The 22411-nt window shown below is 34.0% G+C and overlaps 1 protein-coding gene across 3 annotated transcripts in view; it reads left to right on the forward strand.

The window, feature by feature from the left end:
- LOC120625649 (polypyrimidine tract-binding protein 1) overlaps nucleotides 1–22411 on the forward strand; it is a 327046-nt gene that overhangs the window by 152941 nt on the left and 151694 nt on the right. For 2 of the 3 annotated variants that reach the window (XM_039892747.1, XM_039892748.1), the window contains exon 1: nucleotides 21638–21848. The exons of the other annotated variant lie outside the window; for it this stretch is intronic. In XM_039892747.1, coding sequence (XP_039748681.1) covers nucleotides 21750–21848 — 99 coding nt within the window. In that variant the 5' untranslated portion in view covers nucleotides 21638–21749. Of the gene's footprint in view, nucleotides 1–21637; nucleotides 21849–22411 lie in introns of those variants that run through there. 3 annotated transcript variants of the gene reach the window in all.

Below are 22411 nucleotides of genomic sequence, written 5' to 3' on the forward strand. Positions count from 1 at the left end.
AGGACTAGCAGTTCGTCATTATGATCAGCGTATTAATTATGTAGCCAGCTGGAGTCAGGACCTCTGTCTCATAGTAGAAAGGGGTTTTAAGCTCAAACCCACCACGCAGCTTAATGAGGGATGAAGAGCTTTATACCTTATCTACTCATCAACTCATAAGCTAGCCACGAAGCGAGAAAATAGGTGGAATACCTATTTCCTCGCTACGTGGCTGTAACTGAGACACTAAAAGCCAATGCCTATGAATTCATATCTAGAACGTATCATACACAGGTTCTCGATGATCACACAAAAGCAGATACATTTACTGTTTTTACAACTTTTTTCCTTCTATCAGTCTATGTATATATAAAAGCATTCGTTAATTTTAGAAAATTTATTTTTAGGGCACTATTCACTAGAAATAAAAGACTGATGCTTCACATATTTATTATGAAATACTTTTGTACCACCAGATTCTCCTATTTTTTGCAGATTAAAGCAAGTTAGCTGGCATTGAATAACAATTTAAGCGAAATATATTCTTAGACTTGGATTTAGTGGAACAATGTATTCGAATACACAGCTGATGGACATAAGAGTATTACTAAATTAAAATTAGTTCTCGGAATTTTATATTTTTAGGTCATACGAATAAACTTATTAAATAACTGGGACGTTATATCGATAAATCAAACAAAACTATCGTGGTATTTACCCGAGAGAGAGAGAGAGAGAGTCCAATTAGAAGGTTGGAAGTCCCAACTGGCAGAGGTGCACTTTGCCGATTAGTACTGTAGAGAGGGCAACATTTGGTCTCAAATTATATAGGTCAGTGTGATTTGATGCCGCTGCATACTTGAGAGCCAGTGCCCTAGTCTGATACGCATCCGATCTCAATTTGAGAAAATACAGATCATTTTTTGCCTGTTTACTTTAATTCCAACCAGACCCAGTCTTAACACTTATACAGTTAAGCAGTCTTAGTGGTTACTTTAAATAATTCTTATTAATACTATAAATGGGCGGGGGCCACATAGTTCGGAGAACCGATGGACGTCGGGGTCCCAAGGTGCTGGAATGACGACCACGCACCGGTTAAGGCAGTGTTGGTCAGCCCCCAACGAGATGACATCAAACTGGTCACTGGAAGCCGCAAGTGGCCCAGGACTTTAGTTCCGAAACTTCCACAGACCGAGACGTAAATTGGTCGAAATGGCCATGATAGTGATATTATAAATGGAAACAGTGTTTCTTGGTTTGTCCTTTAAAAACGCAGAAAATGAGTAACATCTTGAGGTATTTTTTGCATTGGAATAGATCAGTCTGAGGCTACTATTATTCCCTGAACATATTGTTTTTGTGGGAATAGTCAATCTTATCTTTAATTTGCATTTAGGAATATACAAAAATCATGTTATTGAGAGTTGAATTAAAAACATTGGCTATACATTTTCAAAACTTGATAGATCTGCTCGATTGATTAAACTTTTGAGGGAGTAGACGTTTGATCACTAATCTTCGTAAGACCAAAGGAAATTCTCGATGAAAACAATGTCCGGCTAAACTTCGATAAGCCGCTACCCGTAGCCAACCTTAACCGAAACTGGCATTTAGACCAATACGAAAAACTCCTAAATCTTGTTGTGGAACCGCAAGGTGCACGCGACCCGGGGAATTAAGAGCTTGTTTGCCTTTGGCCGCCTTTTGTGTTATCTTGTTAAAGCCACCTTCTCTAAAAAATAGTGCATTTCAGAAAAGGTTTAATTATTTTTAAAATGCATCTGTGACTTTCCACAATTGCTACCATAAGATTTTATCTAAACTGCTCGAGATATAATTTTTGAAAGTAGAAAGAAATATAATCGTTCATTTTTATGACACTAGTAGTTAAGCTGCGGCTAAAATATAGTTCACAATGATTCTCAGATGCCCAAACTACGTCGGCGTATTTATCACAACCAAAATTTACGATTCTAGCCTAATGGCCTAAGTCATCAGAACACGTTTGTTTTTTTTTCGTTTATTTAGCATAATTAACAATAAAGATTGGATTTTGCTCGCACTAATATGCTCTTTGCACTTAGAAATAAAAACGCACGCGCCTCTAACAAACTAGCAGCCGATCGCTGTATGCGTTTTTGCATTCTTCTATAGACGCGTTGAGTGGAAGACAAATAAATAAAGACGTGTTGAGCGTAAGACAAGTTCAGTCTCCACCGTGTAGTGTGAATTGCGGACATTTTTGATTTAAAGGTTAATAAGTTTCAATAAATAATATTTATAATGCCGTACTACTCAAACATCTACGTCGTAGCAGCTACGACCAACAAACTTCGGGTCATAAGTCATAATTCACATTTCGTATCGATGCTGGAGCAATAAGAACTAGTATTAAGAAAATCTAGTCCACATATCTGAAGCACTTAATACCAGGATCGTAGAGACACGGTAGCTATTGCTATTGTACTGCCAGCAAAGCGGGCCGCTCCAACCTGTTGCTCGGAACTATTTTATTAGCACGAGTGTGTCGGTGGGCCATTCTTTACGGCTCTTTTGTTGGCGTGGCGTTTAGTTCGCTGCAAGCTCCACGATCGTGATTGGCTCGGTTTATAACGCAAACAGCCGGAATATTTTCAGTCTGTGCCGCCCTTTTGTCTATTGTCATTCGTTTTGTGTGCTTAAATTCCAATTCTGTTCCGCTCGCTCAATGAAAATGTCCTTTACAAACACAGCATGTTTTTTTTTTTCATTGAATAGATGAAATTAATATAGAAGCAAAATGCCCGAAGCATGGAAATGTTTTGACAAAATATTGCATCCATATTTTTGTAAAGGCTGGTTTTTCAATCTTTTTTTTACATTCCGGTATATTGAATAAAGTTTGAGCATAGGCACTTTCATGGATAGGTAAGCAACAAAAACGTACGCAGAGTTTTTCCAATATCACAAATATTTGGTAGTTTCTTGGGCGTTATTTTTATATGATTTTCTATTCGAAACGGGACGCATCCTAATTTTTCATGAAAGTTCAAAATTATTTTCTTCAAAGCTCAGATAATCCTCATTGTTCATCCGTCGTCGTCGCATATGTCAAGATTGCCATCCAGTGAGACGCCAATGCGGCCTGCATAAATTGAAGGCTTTGCAACTACAACGCCGGAAATTTCCCTCAGGGCTTTCAACGAGAAAAAACTGGATTCATCTGGTTCTTGGTTCTTTCAATACTTCATCTATTATTCAAAATTCGCTATTACCTCCAACGAGTATTTACAAAGGCATTTTTACGTTGCTAATTCTTTTGAAGAAAATTCTCTACACATTTTCATTGTACATAATGCGCATCATGTTAGTTATTGTATTACAAACTTCTAACGTTCTATTTATTACGTTTATATTACCCCTTTATTCCGAAACGATGTAAGTGAATATGCATACTTTTAAAAGCCTTTTTGTTTAATTGATACTGCTCTCAACAAATTTCTCTCGAAGCTTTTAAACAGGGATATCGTTTATTAGCTATACAACCATGAAAGACTGGAATCGATGCTTATTTAACAACTTTCCCCGAGTTTGAATTCAATAAAACAAGCTGAAGAATTTACTTCCTTTGACTAAATAGCTTTAAGAGTTAAAAGATTAATTAAGGATAACTTTACTTTATTCGGTTAACATTCTGCTAGAATAGACAATTTAATTTTCATGTTTACGAATTCGGTGAATAAATTAACGCTTTGAGAATGTATTCTTAATTTTACGTATGTACCTATATTACAAGCATGTGTTTCATGGCGGAATAAGCGAGAGCGATTCAGTTACTATTAATTAGACCACAATTATTAATTATAAATAATTATGAATAATTAATGGCATTAAAAATTTTTGTAGCACAGTTTTTAAGAGCATAAATATATTAGTACTAGGTATTTTTTAGCCTAGAATATTTATGAGTTTTTGTAAACCGATTCATTCAACTTATATAAATTAAGGTATTAAGTTAGTTACCCTGAGATGTATAGTTTTTTATTTTGTTTTTTTGCCCGTTTCTAAATATTTAAGTAAAAATAATCAAAATCATAAAATTGAATTGGATGATCATTGAAAAGAATCATTTACATTCATATTAAAGAATTTCGTAGAAGAACGTTATCTTGCTATATACAGTTTTTTTCAAGTTGTTGAATTATAGACCATCTAATCGAACCTTCATATAAGAACTTATTCTCCAATAAGCTCGAAGTAAAGCTCCCACGGATATACACATGATTTGTGTGTTCCGAGCCGCCATGATGTGGTTATTTGCAGTGCTCTCGCTAAGCGGTTCCATTCGCACGCAACTGCACTAGCTGCGGGATTGCAATGTCATCACATCTCAGCGGCTGTACGTGACCCTATCTTCACTAAACCGTAGACACCTGCTTTTCAACTATCATAGTTCTCTCGACATCTCGTTACGGTGGAAGGTGGAAATATTTCCGTGTAATCCTTTTCAAATTGGTAGTGTCTTCGAGACTTTATACGTTTAACAATCTTTACCATTTCATTTTGTTCCATGTTTAAATTATTACGGGCTATGGGGTACTTAACTAAACTTTTAACAAACTTCTATATAATAGAAATACGGATTTTTTTTTGCGTAATTTCACACAGTACGAGAAAAATATTTATTACATTGATGATGCTTAGAAATTCCTATAATACTAGTGGTAAGTTGAAAAAAAATATATTGACGTGATTTTTTCGTAAGGAGTAGTTTGTAGGTTTTAGAGTTACAAACACTACTTTTTATCTAGGAAACTGCTCGGTTTCCATAGCATTAGCTGTTATTACCTCTTGCCGTTTCTTGGTAACATAGACTATTGGATGTTAATAAGGTTTAATCTGAAGGTATCTCTTAAGTTAAACAAGAAAACTAGAACCCTTTAAAAGTAACTAATATTATCATTGAGTTCATCGAATTGTCTTTCATTCACGCATTTACATGTATTACTTTAGTCGTGAAATAGGTACAACGTTTACTTATACGCCGAAGAAGTTGTAGAAAGGTAGGTATGGTATAGTAGAGTACATATATTAAGAATTAGCGCGAAGTTTCTTCAACATACATATGTTTTTATTTCACAAGTTGACACAAGTATGGTATGGAGTATAAGCTTTACACAAATTCATAAATACACTTTACTAAGAATTTGAACAAAAAAAAACACAAAATAAAAAAAGAAAAGATACAATAGGCGTTGTATAGAAGCACGCGTTACTTTGCGGAAATCCATAATATATTATGAAAATTAAGCTTAATACTTAACAATTATTCATTGTAAAGTCAACATCTCCTGAAGACGCTCTGGGTTCGGAACGAAACGTGCGTAGAGGGTACATTGCCTAGGATCTGTTTGGTGTGGAGTATACGGATTGAAGAAATTATAAATTACAACATAAAGATTCTCCTTTTGTTCGCAAAGTATAGCAAATTAAGCTTACTTTTCATAATACAATAGGCGGCCTTATCGCTTAATAGCGATCTCTACCAGGCAACCTACTAAAATACATGAAGTTAAAAACAAGGGTTAGGGTTCTGTTTATTCCTAATCGGTTTCTACACGACATCGTACCCGAGCGCTAAACTGCTTTGTCAGTAGAGTGGTAAGCCAAAGCTGGCATGGCCTAAGAGCCTCCTGACAAAATTTATTACTAGTTTTATTGTTTAACGAACAATAAAACTAGTACTTAATTTTGTTAGTACTAATTTCACATAACTTTTCCACCATAGCGTAATTACTCGTGGCATTAATAATCCTACAAAAACAAATGCACGATAGACTGACGTTACACACGGCAGAAAAACTGTTTAGTCGGTGGTGCGTTGAAGGTATTCAGTTTATAAATGGGGGCTTTCATCTGAAAAAAAAAACTGCACGGCACATCGCGTGATGAGATGGGATGAGCGATGCATCGATCGTAACGCTTAGCAACATTTCTCTCGATCTTCCTTTTATATTTTAGAGCAACGGAATAATGGCTGTTTGCACTTTAACGAAAACATCGTAATACAAGATTATTTTCCAACAAAACATCTATATTTATACTTCCGTCTACACTATTTAATATTATTAATTGGAAAGTGGATCTGTTATGTTTGTGACTCTATAAATTCAGCAAAGTTGAACATGTTTCAAAACAAGGCATTTATATATTTAATATGTTACTATCGTTCAAGGTATGTGTAACTTGGTGTTACTATACAAATCAGGTGTCAAGTTTATATAAAAATATAAAACAATAAAAAAAACACATGCAACATTAAAAGAATATATATATGTTTTTCGCTAACATGCAATTTCGCAGCAATCTATTTACAGTAACACATTTCCATTAATTAAGCGTAAAGAAGCATGCGCATCGAATCGGCTCGCCGAGTGCACGATCAACCGGAAATGACGCAGAAAATTGCTCGGCCGCCTCACGTGGACGCAATATCCTACGACGACTTCCAATTATGTAGATTATCCAGCAGAGTATGCTCTCAATACATTGTTACAACATAAATGCATTTAAATAGTGCACATAATTGGATATACATGAGCACTCTACGAACCTTGATGGTGGAACGGATGGCAATTAAATCTTGGAGAAAAACTTTCTTTTTTGCATAAAACTACCCTAAACTTTTATGTAACAATGACAATGTCGATAGACCATTTTTAGACCATTTGCATTGGAATAAAAATTACACGCTGATTTTGATAATTATTATATAACTATTATTTTTTTTTTATTTCCCTTTTCCTTTTCCCTATTATAATATCCCTCTATGAACAATATTTTTACAAATATAAAAATATTTACAAAGTAACAATGATATTTACAAAAAATATAATCCATCTAATTGTTCACTTATGGGCATGGTACAAAATGCTGGCGCTATTACACCTACACTTAGGGCTAAATAAACGCCAGCTCGTGGGTCACCAGACGTCAAGATCAATTTTTGGAATACATTAATTACAATTTTTGTGCACAAAGACCATGGGCTCAGAGTCTCAAATGTAAGCGCCGCAAAAACGTAGTTTAGACAAATAACGGAGTATTTGTGGCACTAAAGTATTTGAGCAGGTTCGGCAGATTTTTTTATTTATTTTTATTGAAACTAATTTGAAAAAAAGATAACAAATTAAACCCATCTCAATTCGGTATGAAATCTTGGTAAATTATACGCCATTTCGAATTTTTTTTTTTCTGTTGAAGAAAAGAATGTACTGTGTTCTACTATATTAAAAAAAACAATGTTAGTATAAAGTAACGTAATATGAGCTAGGAACTTACTACTCTCGCTCTCAGTATTATTTTTATATCGGAGACGCTCTGGTTTCTCAATTATTCACCTTATTTTAGGGACGAAAAGGTATCTCATATTAAAGTATAATCTAAAAGTAACGCCTATTTCTCACAGCGGTGGTAGGAAGCCCACAGCACTATTCCTTCGATATATTATATTCGTCCGTACATATTTATGTAACGCACCAAATTGGAAAAGAACAATTTTAACACAGTATATACCTAATTAAAACTAAATGATATTTTCAATAAAATAATTACGACGAATACACCTATTCTATATGTCTAAGCCAGATATAATCAAAATTAAAAACTCAATAATAAATAAAGAATGATAACTCTGGCTTCTTGATTTTCTATTCAATACACGTACCCGCATTGGCCTACCGAATTCTTGTAATACTATATGCATCCGAAAACCACTTCCAGTACCACAATACTTGCTCTCCAAGATGTTCAGTGAATGCATATGTGAACCGTAAGGCAATCTGCATAATGAGAAGTCGGGGGCTTATTGCGCGGATCGGTCCAAGTCGGCAATTTCCCGGCTCAATTGTTATGAACTCGCCTGGAGCACAACATGCATTGATTCTTAGTTAAGTCTGATTTCTGCCCGGCTTAAAGCTATTACTATCTATGCCTGAGAAAATACAGTATAGTTTTACAATGTCTAACAAGCATCGCTTAGATGATAGTTACGTGAAACGTTGCAAAAATACGCTTCAGTGAAATACGTAATTTAGGATAATTTTAAACATGTACGCAAAAGGGGATGGAGGGCTACATTTGTGTGCTAGTGTTTAACACACTTGTGTATAAAAACATGTCAAGTGGTGATAGCCTAGTGGTTAATAAAGTGTTAGAAATTTGACTTTACTTTTATGGGAAGAGTTAAACCCCTAACTCGCTCTGCACGCATCACAAACGTTTAATGTTATTTGCGTTTTAAGCAATTTAAAGCCTACCTGAGAGTTCTCCATAGTGTTTTCAAAGGCGTGTGAAGTCCACCAATCCGCACTTGGCCAGCGTGGTGGACTACGGCCTAAACCTTTCGTATTGCGGAAAGAGACCTGTGCCCTGTAGTGGGCCGGTAATTAGGTCATATGATGATTACTTTACATTCTGTTCTCATATAGTTTCCTCATATATATATAACCAAATAGAGAAATAACAATATAAGTATTTCGTTCCTGATAAATAAATAAACAGAGAAAAGGTAAAAAAGTTTCATGTACAGAAAAACGCTCCTGTGGACTCCCATACCAATTACCTATTACGTTTTAGCACTTGGGCGTTAAAGTCATTACAACTGCCCACCTTTATCGACGATTGGATACTTATATCCAATCTCCGATAACGGTAGGCTTTTCTAGGTTAGGAAATTGAATGACCTACCTTTTCGTTTCGTATGAATGCCTTGTATAATATTTTGCTAAAATCTTTAGTAATTTTATATTAATGGGCTATTAATTTTAAATTTCGCTGAATCATTATATAGGTACTCAGCCCCCTGTTATTGAAAATATGTCTTAATTATTACATACATTATTCGTGGCACAAAAAAAAAGACTATTTGCATTTTGACACAGCACGAATCGTTTGATTGTTTCAGAAAAGCACCTTTGTGTGAAATCCGTACCTGGAAGGACACACTCAGTAATGGTCTGAATTTTGCCATTACTTTTCTTTCATGTCGGCGGTTATCGGTTATAAAAGTCTCAGTCTAGGCCCGACTATCCGCATTAGAATAGGGTGGTGAGTTTAAGCTCCACATCGCTACTTTCTACGGAAGAAGAGGTAGGAGCCAGCAATGGGACAGTAATGACAAATAAGCTCTTTACATATAATATATAATACCTGTTCAGAATTACCTACACTGGATTTATTAGTGTACTACCTGCTGTATACTGTATTGCTTTTTAATGGTTAATATATGATATTGTATATATTTAAACTTATGAGATTTTAGAGGAATGTGCAGTGTCCAAATAAACTCATGTGAGTTTCAGTATGCGAAGAATAATAATTTTAGTAGTTTGTGTAATAAAAAAAAAATAAAAAAAAAATATTATTCTTGCCGCCTCCAAATTTACTTGCCTATATTATTTCAATAAATATTTGTAGTATTTCCTAAAACAAAAAGAAATTCCAATAAAATCAGATCGATTGTATTATCAATAAATCAAGAGCGCTTTTCCAATAAATCGCGATAGGCCCATAATATTTTATTGCATCGCCGGGCAGCAGTTACAAATAAATTTGTCAAAGGAAAACGATCCAAGATATTTTTAAGACAGGTGATATCATTTGGACGACACTAAACCCCTCCAATTACACCCCGATTGATGTTCGCGATCTCGCCCTGTCAGAGATCAAATTTCGTCCAAGATAGACCACTTCACGCCCTCGCCTCCCTCACTACTTTCTTTTATTTCCGCGACCAGACGTATTTGACATATTTCCCGGGACCCGCATAGAAAGATTTTATTGACCGGTTATTATTTTATTTTATGGACATCCACTCTTATTTCATAGGCCCTAAGTCCGAGTTACGATTTTTGTCGGGCGATTATTGGGACAAATCTTTTAGCGATTTCTAACAATTTTATTGAATAGTATTCTGGGTTATGGGATTGTCGTAAAGGTTACATAATACAATTCCGTAGCCAATTTTTCTTCCGGGCAGCCTCATACACATATATAAATCCTAGTAATATCCATGGGACGTGACGTCTAAATTCAAATATACAATAAATAATCACGTATGTATTTTACTTACCTTTACTCTCACTTTTTTTTAATGCAGTAAGACTTTGTTTTCTCATTACAAAACTATTCTTTTCCACTGTAGCCCAGTAGGGTACGCATAGTTCTTTCTTACTACTTACAATACAGAAAATAATAATATATGTTGTTAAAAATTCATTTATAGCAAAATCTTATCGTAATCTTTCGCTTATTCTGTGCAAAATATTAAGCAAAAATTTGAAAAAGAAATAAATACCAAGTAGTGTAAAATTCTATCAATATTATATTGAACGAAAATAAAAAGTAAACTAGTATCGTGTAGTGTTTTCCATCAAAGAAAATTACGTACACGAGGACTGGGACTCTCGTTCCTTTCTCAGGTCGGTTCTATACAGTTGTTTCCCTCGCAACCTAGCGTTCCTTTCTTCCCGAATTGCGGCTGTCCCGACGCGGCAGACACGTCCAGGTAATAACGCAATAAACCACTGAGAGCTTCCCCAAGAAAAGCGATCGAGTTTTCCTTGAACCTTTCGAAGAGCAGTTACCCGATTTCCTTCTCTGATGCACTTGAAAACAAACCTTATTTTCATTAGATTTGTGTTTGTTTTCCATTTACCGTTAACGTCGTGTGAGCGGTGTGCAATCGGTCGGGATGCTTGACCACAGCGCCGTTTTTCGCGGTGCAGCCGCAAGCCTGCGGCCATCACTTTGTGTAATTGAAAACTCGATGTGCACTTGTACTGAACACCCGCTTACAAATAAATCTTTTACGGCCGCGGAAATACTGTTTATGTGCTGTAAAGGGTGAGCTTTCACGTACATAGCTCATTATATTTTTAACTGACTGCCCCGTTTATCTATTGTTTTGCATATATCACTACGTTTCACGAGATGCTGAGTTCAATTTCCGGGTGGGTCCAATTAATGCTAGTATTATATGAAGAAATAATAAGTATTTGCCCGGAGTTTAAGTGACGTTGTCTTCCCTCTTGCTACGTTAAACGAGTTAAGCTAACGATAACGGTTATCAGTGACATCAGATCAGACTTTTTTTTGAGGAAAATAATATGTTCTCCGCATGTTCCCCATTAATATGCTTAGGATTTAAACATATAACTAAAGTATTTTAATCAATCTAGTTTATTACAATACATAAAAATACTTTAACTTAGATGTTTAATCTAATAGCTTGTCAAGCATTATTATATAACCAGCTGTACGTTTCCCTTAGTTACAACGATTTCTCAGTCCTTAACAGACCATTAACTAATCCGGTTGCGCTAATGCGCAAGCGAACACTAAACAAAGCTCCCTTAATCCAGAGTTGTAAAAACTAGCATTTTCCGAACGATAAAACCAGCAGCTTTTACGTCTATGTTTACTTATACAAGCTACCTACCTGGTTTTCCGTAAAAGGGTTAGCCAGAGATTTATCACTTAAAAAAGTACGTGTGGTTTTTGAATACTCTATTTCGAATGGCTAGGTGTTTTGCATTTTTCAAAAGATATACATGAGGAAGTAAGAACGTTAACTTCCACATGTCGTAATCTGTTAGGATTCTATTAAATATCTCCGACAAAAGACTTCAGATAATTATTATAGAACTTTGTTTATAGGTAAGTTTTTTATCGGTTATCGGTAGAAGAAGAAGAATACTAAACTATGTTTAGTAAGTATGTATGAAAGAGATTAAAATTTGACCAGACCAGAGAAAATCCAATCAAGAAATTAAAAATTACCAAATTTGCCTTTACCGGGGATTCAGCCTGAAATCTTCCATTTACATACCACTTCGCCAAGCAGGACCACAAAGGAGGAGGAGGTCAGACTGACAACAACCCTCATATTGCAACGTGGTTAAAATGGATGCAATGCAAATAGGTTGCTTTAACTTTTTTGTACGCTTTGTTACCACAGTTTGTTTTACTGTATTGAGTTGAGCTACGTGTTGTATTAACGGGAATATTTATATTGCTTTATATAAAAGTTGTGCGCAAATGTAACGTGCATATGAAATCGTAACACGAATACTACAATACAACTTTTACTGAAAAGCTTTATTGCAGGCCAATGTTTACGATGTTATATTTATTTTTCACTCGTTTTAGAAATATAATCTTTATTTGAGGTTCGTCAAGGTATGCAATATTAAACTGTAATTTTCAAATAACCCTTTAAGCGATGGAAGTAAGATCCCTGTAATGTTTTAGAGCAATCGTAAGTAGCTCTCGCTTACCGAGAAAGGTTTTGTTTATTATTTATTATGAAGCAACTGTAACGCAAAAGAGTTAAATTTTATTGTGTTACGATAGAAGTAGTTATTACTCGTACATTGTGGAAATCCATGAATCCGTAATGATACTTTAAACTTAATAAGTTTCTTCTATGTTCAGGAACGGTTCAAACCGAGGTAACAAACAAAAAACAAACAAACAAAATTCCTTTTGCGTTAGTAATATTAGTATAAATATTTGCGATTGAAGCCAACATCTCTTAAGGATACTCCAGTGTCCGGCATAACACGTTATGCCGGACACTGGAGTATGTGCACTTTATGCACGCACAAAGGGCATATTCTTGATTATTCTGGTGAATTTGTGTGGTGTTTATTCCTAATAAAAAATTAAAAATACCCCGTTGGCCCAGATTGTAGCAAATCAAGCAAAATGTTTGTTTTATTTTGTTTGTAAATACAATTGTTGCGAAATAGGAAGACAGTAATTTTTAATAAAAAAGAGTAACTTTTCCTATTATATAAGAAAAACTCGTTTCATTTTTAGACTTCAAAAACAATTTTCAGGCCGGGTAAAAATCAAGCGAGCTAACTCGATAATCGATGCCGAAGTATGAAAGTCGAGCCGAGGCAGGAATTAATGAAAGACCGCGCTTTGTCAACTGTTCCTTTAATTTTGATGAATTAAGAAAATAATTTATTTTCCAGCGTTTGCGTTTACCGTGATTTATTTGGTAACTTAGCGACGTTATTTTATATAACGTCTGAAGATAATTCTTTAAGAAACTTTTACATGATTATTACAACGTAAATGTGAATTATAAAATGCTGCGGTTTCCACGCTTTTATCTTGATAACGTTTGGTAGTTTTCGCTGTGTCACTCAAGATATAATAATTGTAAATAACTAATGTTAAACTCATGTAATGTTTTAATTCCGTGAGAGCTGTTTGTTACACGTAATAAAAATCATACTATTCATCAAACTTTGTATGAGTCAAGCATCAAGATCGGTTCAGTGGTTGAGCTAAAGTAGCACATTTTTGCATTATTATTATATTAATACATAGTTTGAAAGTGTTGATGTTTAATACTTAATGTGTTAGTACTTATACTTTTTTTTTTGTGTCGAATGTTAATTTCAGAAAATAGAAAGTAATTTACTGAGTTTACTAAAATCTTCATCGATAAAATTCGTCGGAGTATCAAAAATAATAAATTCGCTTTAAGAGATCCGCTTGTAGGCTTTAAGTAAGTTACATTGAAAATGCTAAGTTGTGTTTGAAAGTAACCATTTTTTTCTTTTTTTCCAGGTAAGCTGTTTGTATGGTGTTCGAGTAAGTCATATCTGATATAAGCAACGTCTTGCGGGACTAAAATGCACGCCACGACGTAATAATGTCTACCCGTTATCGCATCATATCTCATACAAATAGGACAGGAAAGTTAAAGACATAATTATCTCCTATAAATTTTTCGTAGTACGCACGTTAGGGGCACTGGATGTGGCTAAGGTAAACGGATTACGACGCTTTTGAACTTACTATGAAAATTAAGCCTAATTTGCTATAGTACTCCGCGAAAAACTCTCATGAAAAAATCTTTTGAACTTGTGAAACCCAGCCCAATTTGTGTCGTAGCAACGTAACCGCGTAGCACCATAGGATTGTAGCACCGTAGCGACCCCATCCGTAGTAAATCTTTTAATCTCTTTACAATGGTCCAACCTCATAAATTTGACATCTGTGACTTTTTTATTACGATATTCGAAAACGTGTCCCTCCCAGCGGCATGATAAAATCGTATTTTATGGACGCCACACCAGTCTGTTCATTATTTTACTTCGTTTTATCTATTTAAATTGACGCTTGAACCATAACACAATGCAAAACAGCTTGTATGAAATCTATCAAAGGCGCGATAAATTTTGCGTTGCATTCATTTACAGGTGCGGGGTACAAAAACATGCTCACAAAAGGAAAAATGCAAATGTGTCATGAATAAGTAATTTATCTTAAAGGCTTTTGTTAAAAATATTCAGTAGATTTTCAATATACAAAAGTTTCGTTACAAAAGATCTGAAGCAGGAGGTTAATGTTCATATTGTGATTTCTATGTATTTTCCTTGAATTGGTTCTATTAAAGGTCGCACTGGCGAGGGTCCCCGATGAATAGATAATATCCATTCGCTTCAGACCCTACCATGAGTCGACGATTCTAAGAAATTGCAAACAACGCTATTATATTGTATTGAATTTGTGTCATTATACCAGTTATTTTTGTTTACGAGTCGGTTACGTTGTCCAAAAGTAATTTGTAAAAGGCTAAACGAAATATTATGGAGACTCTTTATAAAATACTAGCGTACCGAGCCCGTTTCGCCGGGCTAGGTTTAGCTTTATTTAATTTAAACAATAAACTTACATCATTAATTTTTTAATTTAAGTCTCATAATATATTAAATCATTTATTTCTCTCCGTATTCTCTTCTATTCTCTTCTCGAGCGGGTGAAGATCATTGTCTACACCCATGTAGACAATGATCTACCAACAATAGAATATCATCATAGTAAATAAAAGCTGAATTTTACAGTTTGACAGTTCAAAAATAGGAGTGCTCTGATCGTCACCAAACTTTACAGGATTACTCGCCAGGTCAATCCGGAGATTCCCTGAAAGTTTCATTGAAATCGGTCCAGCCGTTTCGGAGCCTATACGGAACATACCCACACACTATATCTTTTAAATATATATAGATAAATATATCTTAATAAGATAAAACGACAAAAAGAAATTTTGCGCGAGTTCGTAAGTGTGTACGCGCAAAAGTATTCCGTTCTTTTCATTCCGATTCCTGACTTACGAGTTCGTGCAACCTCGATAAAACACTGGGCAACGTTGCTTTAGTATTTTTTATTTAACTTAAAATGATTACAAAGCAGGATGAAAAGTATCCTAGTTCGTCCGTCTTTAGGATGCAATATATCTCTATAGGTATTATAAGTAAGTATATCTGTGGGCATTAGAAACATATAAATAAACAAGTGATAACGATAATCACAAACACACCCAGACGTATCTTTGCATCGTTTGAGTCTTATACAAGACAAGATACAGTGTATCGAAAATAGTAATAATTATCTAAATACCCACCGGTATAATATCATGAAAATTGGCTATGAATTAAATATATATTAATTATTTCTTGAAAACTATTCCCTAATTATTTAATTAAATATTAATTATCAAAAGTTTAATTATTCATCCACTTTTGGAAATCACTGTTACACAAACAAGTAAAAAGATAAATTATAAATAATAAATAAATATACAAGACAACACACACATCGCCGTCTAGCCGCAAAGTAAGCGTAGCTTGTGTTATGGGTACTAAGTTGACTGATGAATATTTTTATTAGTAAATACTTATAATATACAGATAAACACCCAGACACTGGAAAACACTTATGTTCCTTACACAAACATTTTCCCACAAGCGAGTCATTATGATGTTAGTATGAATAATATAAGGTCTTTAAGTAAGTAAAAAAACGTTTTCCTTGCACAATTTTTATAAGTTTAGATAAAGATAGATAGCTACCCTTCAATATTCGTCCCAGCCATTCACCGCTATCATTGTAGCTCATTGTAGCCACTATCGCAAATTAACGATCAGGGGGCTCGTTCCGCAAAATGAGTTTTAGAGAGTGAACTCGTATTTTGGTAGGATAATACGTGATTTGTAATGAAATAATGAGGGTGCGCTGCTATATATGGCGCTTCAGTGCCTGATAATAGAGTTATTACAATGTTCAAGCTGCTTTAGTTGCGTCCAATTATTTTAATGGTATATGAGCTTCTCTGCTTTACCAAGTTTTTTTCTCTCAGCTATGTTATATTCTGTACATTAATGAATATTAAAACGTGACATAAACAATCTGAAATAACTTTTGTTTTTCTTCATGATTCATCAAACCACTGTTTGTAAAATATATCATCAATACAAAATATTCATTACACTCATTCTCAAGTCATTCGCTGGATTATGTTGGAGATTTAGTTTACTGACTTTCCTGGTTACAGCATCAGGTCTAATATATAATCGTTTTTTTACCTCGGGGGTGAAAATACCTGGGTTGGGTAACATTTGGATCAGAATGCAGCATTTTCAGTAAATAACAAACGTAACAATTTATTATAGACGTTGAATTTTAACAAGACCCTGTTAACTGAAACTCAATATCAAAGCAGCAGCTAAAAGTTAGTGGACCCGGTCTCCGCGGCATGAAAATAAGTTAGACTCTAATTTATAGTTTATGGTATTAACTGGTTTAGCGACGGTAAATTAATAGTTAGTTAATGTATTCTTTTCCCAGTATATTAAATGAGAACAATGGTTACCAATAGCGTAGTTTGGTACGTAACCTATATTCTATATATTACTTTTTACGATAGACAAAACAACATTGTAACAACAAGAGTTTTTACAGCAGGTAATGAAAATACACTTCCGTTTATTGCGACACTCTTCACACTGATTTTTCTTTTCTCCAACTCGAACATTTTATGCTCATCCCCCAAACTTTAGCAATCCACTTATATCAACCGTGAAACGCTAAGCAAAAATAAAAAAAAAAAAACTTTCTATATTTAATCTACAGGCTTTAAGGATTTCCCATTGAAATATCACGCCGACGACGATGCTTTTAATAATCCACGTAGACATAATTTTTATTTATATACGACTTAAAGCAACTGAATATATTTGTGATTTACAATCTTATGACTTCACTTATCTCTTTCCCGTATGAGTTTTTGGTCGTTTATTTTGTGAGAAAGCGTACTTATTGCAAAGGTATATATTCGGGTCATGAGCAACTTTGTACATTCTACGTTAGAACATTCAAGGTGAAATTGCCAGATACTGTTTCGCTTGTCGTTGTTTCTTCCTTTACGGAGCTTATTTGAGAAGTAGATGGGTAAAATACATAATTCTGTTCGCCCTACAGACATATTTGTAGCTTACACCGTTGAAGCGCGTTGGGAATTCTTATCTACCAAACGCAGCACTTTGATTACGAAAGAAACGAATATTTGAACACCCCTTCTCTTGCTTTGTTATTTCTGTTATAATTATTATTTCTGTTCTTTGTTATAATTCTGACGTCTGCAATTTTAGTCATAAATATTAGTGTTTTAATATTATGCAAAGAAATTTTTCTTGCATTTGCATTTGACTTAAATTTTTTAATTTTATGATCCTGGGGATATAAAAAAATCATTTAAAGTAAACTAAGTCGAGTGAACACATATTATGGCAATGAATTACTTTTATGAAAATATTGCAATAAAAATGAACTATACTTTTCTAGAAGTAGATTCAGAAACTATATTAACCAAATAAATATCGTACTACTTCACACAACAAAAAGTTACACGTTATCACAGAAACTTATTTTGATCATTGAAATCGGATCTGGATCGAACGGCGTCCCCAACCATACCTATCACTTATTCATCTGCCCATGAATAGTTAAATTCAATCGTGAGCTAAGAAACAAGCTTGCTTAATGATGTTTTAGTTATGTTGAGTGATGGTTAATACATTACTACTCAACACATCTTTACTTTTCTATGACAATAAATTCTATTGTGATACATTTATCATAATGTGAAGATATTTTAATTCCAATAGCAGATAAAGAAAGCACTGTGTTGTACTAAACTAGCTCTGTTCTTCTACCCCTACATCGCTTGTTTTTTATGACGGCCGATTGGCGCAGTTTGAAGCGATCCTGCTTTCTGAGTCCAACGCCGTGGGTTCGATTCCCACGACTGGAAAATGTTTCTGTGATGAACATGAAAGTTTTTCAGTCTGGATGTTTATCTGTATATTATAAGTATTTATGTATACTATTTATAAAAAAATATTCAAGTCAGCTTAGTACCGATCCGGGAATATAACTTAGGACCCCTTGATCCACTCGCAGCATTCGAGCAACATGCCAACCAAAACTATTAGGTTATCGATGGACAGGGAAATGGATACAAGAAATTAAAAACAAGCTACTTATTTTATATCATTTTAAGTATAAAATATAATACTTACAACATTTTTGTCATGTTATTATGGCTATAGACTATGTAAAATTTACACGTTCAAAATGAACATTGTATGCAAGTTGTTAAAACAGCGTCCTATCCGGTAGTGAGATATTTACGGTTACCGTTGTCGATTTTATGGCTCCATACTCTAATACCCTCGTAGCACAACATAAAAGTAGTAATCGTAAAGCTTTGCTAACAAACATTTAGGGAATGGGTGATATTATTATGTAAAAGGTTTTCCCGCTTTAAGTAAAGCATCTTTCTTACAAGTTTCTGAAGTAGTATTGCTTAAGAAATTTCTAAATTGACTCTTTTTACTTAGGTTATGTCTTTGATAACTTCGTCCCCTGTAAATAAATTTTAAAAAATCTCCCATCTTGTAGGTACTCCTTATATCTTGAGAATATAAGTCGAGCAGTAAATTTTCAATTATTTAAAATATAGATTTTCTTACAAATTTTATTTATATTCTAGTGCAGGTTTATGGAACAATGAGAAACATGTTATACGTATACGTAGAAGTGACTTTTATGAAAAAGAATTCTCGAATTAATAGGTACACAATCAAAAAAGTTCACTTTTTAAGGTCAATGTGGTTTTATTCTTGAGTTTAATATTAATGTATATTTTGGGTATCTCATTATTATAATGTTAATGATTATGTTTGTTAATTATAGTCGGAAATATCTTTGAGCCTTAGCATTATTAATATCAGGAACCGTTTCCTTCCTAAAACAATTTGAGGGACATCAGAACATCCCGACACGGGTGTGTTTGTACTGCGATATAAACTTGACCCTATTCCGAGTAGGTACCGCTGTTTATCTCCTCACTATCTGTAATAACATCTCATTAATTACCGGCTTACAAAATTAAAAGGGTATTTCACTAATACTTTCAGGTTTCCGTACCTCATAGTTTAACTTTAAAAGTACTATTTAAATAGGAAATAAATATACTACGACAATACACATCGCCATCTAGCCTCAAAGTAAGCGTCAAGCAAGTTGTTTTGGGTACTAAGATAACTGATGTATTTTTTTGAATATAATACACATAAATACTTATAATATACAGATAGACATCCAGACAAACGTAAAATAAACAGAAAATACGATGTAAATCTGTGCCCTAAAACCAACGTATGTCTGTCACAGTTCTTTCCAAAACGAACTACAGAAAAATACAAATTCTGGACATACCTCATCATAACTTAATATTATTTTCTGTATTAAATTCAGCTATATACATAAAAATCTTACTGATGCGTACTCAGTTATTTAGCATGCAAATGAAAGGCTCCGACCATGACTCATGACATGATGACCGACAAAAAAAATGTAACCGTTCTAACACGATGCCTTGTAGGAAGCGATAAGTTTATTTGGTAGACATATTAAACATATACTGAGTTTAATACAACTATCATACCCCAAACTATCACTTAACACTCAGGTGAACTTGCAGTTAAGTACTAATATATTGTGTAATAATGAATAATAATTAAAAAAACTTTATTTTGTTGTTCTTATGACTTCATTTTTCCTTACGCATTGGAAATAACAGCTGGATTAACGACAAAACGGGGGAAATTCTCCCGTATACTATGACTAGGAATGCATAACTCTACACGTAGCGTAGGTGCCAGAAGTCAAACTGCAACGCACGTGCCGACGTTCATTAGCGGAGTGACGCGTCCGACATCAGAATCTAATCTTGCCGCGTGTGAACTACGACTATGTACGGTTATAATAATTGACGCTCGAATCTGATTGCGCTAGACGTACGGGTGAGTTTCAGCAATTTATTTTAACGTAGTCGTATTAATACTGACGTTTACATACTGTAGAGACTGAACTAGACTAAAAGACAAATTCCTGACAACTTTGGTCCACCAATTGATACACGAAACTATTGTATTAAAGTAACTTTAACGATAACGAACGTTTAAAATAATTGCCTAACGTTTTCGGTTTAAATTAAAATTTACAAACTTTTAAAAAGATGGAATAAAGCTAATGGAAAGCTGAATTAGAACTTAATTGTAGAATTAATTGTTTTACCCGCGTATTGCATTTTTTTTTAATTTTCTACTAATTATGTTAGCTCTTGACTGCAATCACACCTAATGATGCACTCAAGATGGTGGCCGGCTGTTAGGGGTATAGCAGTTCTAAAAAACCAGTCCCCTAATCTTTATCTACGCCTAATAATCGTACCGGAATTCTAAATCGCTTGGTCGCACGTCTTTGTGGGTAGGGTGTGAATTAACGAAAGCCAAAGCCTCCCACTGGACCAGAACAGAGAAAATTTTGAAATTAAAATTCCCAAATTTACCCCGGTGGGGATCGAATCCGACATATCCGACATATCTACTGCGTTCTTAAACTAATTAACTGTTTATTTAACTATTTAACAACGTCGCTTCGAAATCAAGTTTCATTTTGTACATGTGTTGAGTAAAAGTATATTCAATAAGAGCCAGCGCCTCCCTCATAAGAAATGATATTTTTAAGGTATAAATAGTTCGGGCTTGAACAAACTCGTGTTCAAAAATGAGATGAGATCACTAGATTTAAAATATTGAATCGTGTCGAACACCTCCGCTTCAGTGAACTGAAAGACTGTGAGTATTGTATAATATCAAGACTCCCAAGAATGATATCCGACTACAGTTTACGTCGCCTGACCGATTGTACATAGCATATTTTGTGATTCACTATTATCTATTTTTATTCAAGCTTTAAAACTGTTTTAATGATCTTTAATAGTAATCTTCTTAGGGTCGCTGAAGAATGGGCTGACCATCAATCGTAGCTCATACACGTCGTGAGATACTAATAATCAAAAAAGAAATTTAAATAAATACCTTTAAAAATTAACGAAGTACTAAGTACACAGTTGGCACACATAGAATACATACAAAAAAATGCAAAAAAAATACAGAACCTCTTTTTGCATTTAAAATGAGTAATAATAGAATAACTCTGTTAAAATATAATACCTCCTTAAAATGTTGTCAGTGCACTTATCTGACATGTTCTTAAATTAAAAACATACAAGTTACACTTAAATGACATCATTCATTTGTTTTTATTTTGTCTGCACAGTTTTTGTTTTACAACAAATAGAATCAGCCGTTCTTTAGTTTCTAAATACATTTTGTGCAAATAAAATTGTACAAGGTGCGGGTAGGTCTTAAAAGTGCACTTGTCAAATGCCAGTGTTCTTTTCGTTACCGTTTTAAACTAAGGTGTCTTAATTACTTTTAAATGCAATTCTTTTGAACGTTACACTTTCAAGTTTTGTTTTATCTTTTGAATACTTTTGTGTTAAGTTTCGTAAAATGATGATATTTAATTTGAGTGATTTTTTATCAAGGTTTCATTACGTTTGTGATGAACGAGCTAGTTATCCTGATGTGGAAACGGGTGGTCCAGTGGAGGTAAGTTTATAAATATACACGAAGGAAAGGAAAAGATTTCAGCCATACTATTCTTGTTTGTTGGTGTAATGTTTTACCATTAGATATTGATAAATGTGGTTTATCTTGGACTATATGTATGACTATTATATTAAGTTTGAGTTCTCATTAAGACTTAACCATATTAAGGTAGGCGGTAACCTAAATATGGTTAAGTCTAACCCACTTGTTCACATATTTTGATATTCAAATTTAAAAATAACATTAAAGATATATATCGTTAAAAACTAGACGACCCGGTGAACTTCTTAGTTTACAAAAATTTATTTTATTGTTTTTGAAGTTAACATCGCCAAACAAAATAACCAATTTCGATTTTTTTCTATTTATGGCTGTTCCGTTGAGGTTTTTATAATTTCCTTTTTTTAAACATACCACTGTAGCAAAATAATAAATACATTAAATTAGTCTAGCCTTTATTTTTGCTACATACAGTAAAGTAAAGTTTTAAATCTTATGTATACCACATTCTATTATTTTGGTACCTACGACAAAAGTAATATATCTACCAATTCATAGCACTT

The sequence above is a fragment of the Pararge aegeria genome, chromosome 8, assembly GCF_905163445.1.
Source record: "Pararge aegeria chromosome 8, ilParAegt1.1, whole genome shotgun sequence".
Taxonomy (NCBI): domain Eukaryota; kingdom Metazoa; phylum Arthropoda; class Insecta; order Lepidoptera; family Nymphalidae; genus Pararge; species Pararge aegeria.